Source organism: Anthonomus grandis, chromosome 9 (assembly GCF_022605725.1).
Source record: "Anthonomus grandis grandis chromosome 9, icAntGran1.3, whole genome shotgun sequence".
In the NCBI taxonomy this organism is placed as follows: domain Eukaryota; kingdom Metazoa; phylum Arthropoda; class Insecta; order Coleoptera; family Curculionidae; genus Anthonomus; species Anthonomus grandis.
In genome coordinates this window covers 29,790,612-29,792,728 of record NC_065554.1, presented here as the reverse complement: position 1 = coordinate 29,792,728, position 2,117 = coordinate 29,790,612, and the positions used below count along the sequence as shown (strand labels likewise).

The following is a 2,117-nucleotide window of genomic DNA, read 5'->3' as shown; positions in this document are numbered from 1 at the left end:
CTGCAATAGGATAAAGTTAGAATAAGTCACTAGAATTTTTGTTGTTTTACAAGAACTACAAGAGACTATTTGTTTTGTTGGACATGTACCGTGCTTGCATTTTATGATTTCTCCAAAGCTTTTGATTGTATAAGTCATGCCAGTCAGATGTATGACATATTTTTCCAGATTTTCTTTCAGGTTCCGAACAGGAAGAACAAATTCCGAGGTTATCTTGGATAAATACAAATCGGGAAAAAAATAATATCAAAAATTGTAAATAATTTTCGTCAAGCATTTAATGACAGTATAATCCAGAATTCACAAAATTAGTCTTAACGTACGTGAGGTCCTGTAAATAAAGGCTTGCAGTCTCGTATAAATAAAGAACCTCTTACATAGAAATAATAATGTTAAAAAGTCTAAATCATCAACCCAAGAATATGCATTTTCATATTTTCTCTATGAAATTAAATAAACATCGACAAGGCATATAACGCGCTTCCCACCTAAATATTCAAACCCAATTAAATATAAAGACCTGTAGATCCTTTATCTGTGTTTAATCTTCTTTATATATAAAAAATCCTGACTGATAATCAACATCAGCCCAAACGGTAAAACCTAGAAATATGAAATTTGGGACAACATTCCTATGGTTATGTAGGCATCCACTAAGAAGAGATTTTTTGTAATTCCATCAGGAAAGGGTTGAAACCACCCCTTATGTATCACAGCTTCAAAACAATGTACTTTTTTAAAAAACTGCAAAACACTTCAATTTAATGAAAACAACAGTTTGTTGAAAATTCCGCCACCTGAAGGGGTGAAATGAGGTGAAAACTTCTACGAAAATTCTTTCTTTATAAACTTATAGCGCGTTGAAAATTTATATTTTTACATATTATGAGCAACGCCGCGGGCATTTAGCTAGTTAAAAATAATAGAAAAAGCAATATAATTACTTACACTTTCAAGATACCTCACTTATTGCAACAAAAAAAAGTTTTTTTTCTGTAAATCAGTCTGGTTTCTTACGTAAAAAATTGAGGGTAGATTAAATATATGATTTTTGTAAACAATTTAATGGAAGACCTTGTAAGTTCCGTTTTTTTGATCTGTCAAAAGCGTTTGACATGATAAACCATAACGTACTTTTGACTAAAATTAAGGAATAAGGGTTAAGACATATTGTAACTTTGCTATTATTATGAAGTATCGCTATGAGTTTAAAGGTTATACAATGGACGTTGATTTTTTTTCTGGTGGGGTTTGCGATTTATTGCTATTGCAATTCTATTAACGATTTTTGTAACGAACACTAAACAAATAAAACGAACCTTTAAGGCGACTTTCCAGAAAGCTGCGTTGCCTTTTCACGCTATTATTATTATTATTATTAGTCCGCTGGTCAGCGCCGCCTACGACATCCTCAACTTGACCCTCTATTGTGCTGGATACATTGGACTCAGAACGCGATAGAGCGTCACAGACCACCAACTCAATTGAGGATCGTTCGGGGGCGCTCGTGCTCAGCCTCGTGACGCTCTTCGCGCTCCTCAACTTCTTGGGAATATCGATTTTCTGCGTTATGGCACTGGAGGTGTCCCGAAGGTCGACGCTGGTGGTCCTCGCACGCTCCAACAGCCCCTCGTTGACCGCCTCCGCGAAATTGAACACGAGATTGTCCGTGCTCGGGCTCTTGTTCAACGACAAGCAACTGCTTGTGGCACTTTCGTTGCTTAATTGGCGGGTGACTGGAGTGGAGGCGGCTGGAGCGGTGGAGGTTTGACTCTCCAGTTTCTGTTTGGTGCGTCTCACGGTTCCCGGGTGCCAAGGAATGTCTTCTTTGTCGTATGGGAAGATGCCGCTCGGGTTTTGTTCGAGATCCGAGGCGCTGTGCAGGATTTTTTCACCTAAACAAGATAATGATAAAATTAATTTTGAATCAAAAAATGTTAACGTAAGAAAAAGTCGGTTCGCAAATTGCGAAATATGATGAGTTAAAATGGTAACTGCGTTGTGCTCAGATTGTAGTGTAATTGGTCAAATTGGCCTTTTTTTAACATTCTTTACAGATCACCAGCACCATAAAAAAATCTATTCAGAACCTGGTTTCTTCTGATCACTGTTCATAG

General features: G+C 37.1%; 1 protein-coding gene across 4 annotated transcripts in view; it reads right to left on the bottom strand.

Annotated features, from left to right (window-relative positions):
• The window catches only part of LOC126740807 (protein phosphatase Slingshot), a 200,221-nt gene that overhangs the window by 9,579 nt on the left and 188,525 nt on the right, over positions 1-2,117 (bottom strand). For all 4 annotated transcript variants that reach the window (XM_050446988.1, XM_050446989.1, XM_050446990.1 and 1 more), the window contains one exon: positions 1,320-1,895. In XM_050446988.1, the coding sequence (XP_050302945.1) occupies positions 1,320-1,895 (576 nt within the window). The remainder of the gene's footprint in view (positions 1-1,319; positions 1,896-2,117) is intronic.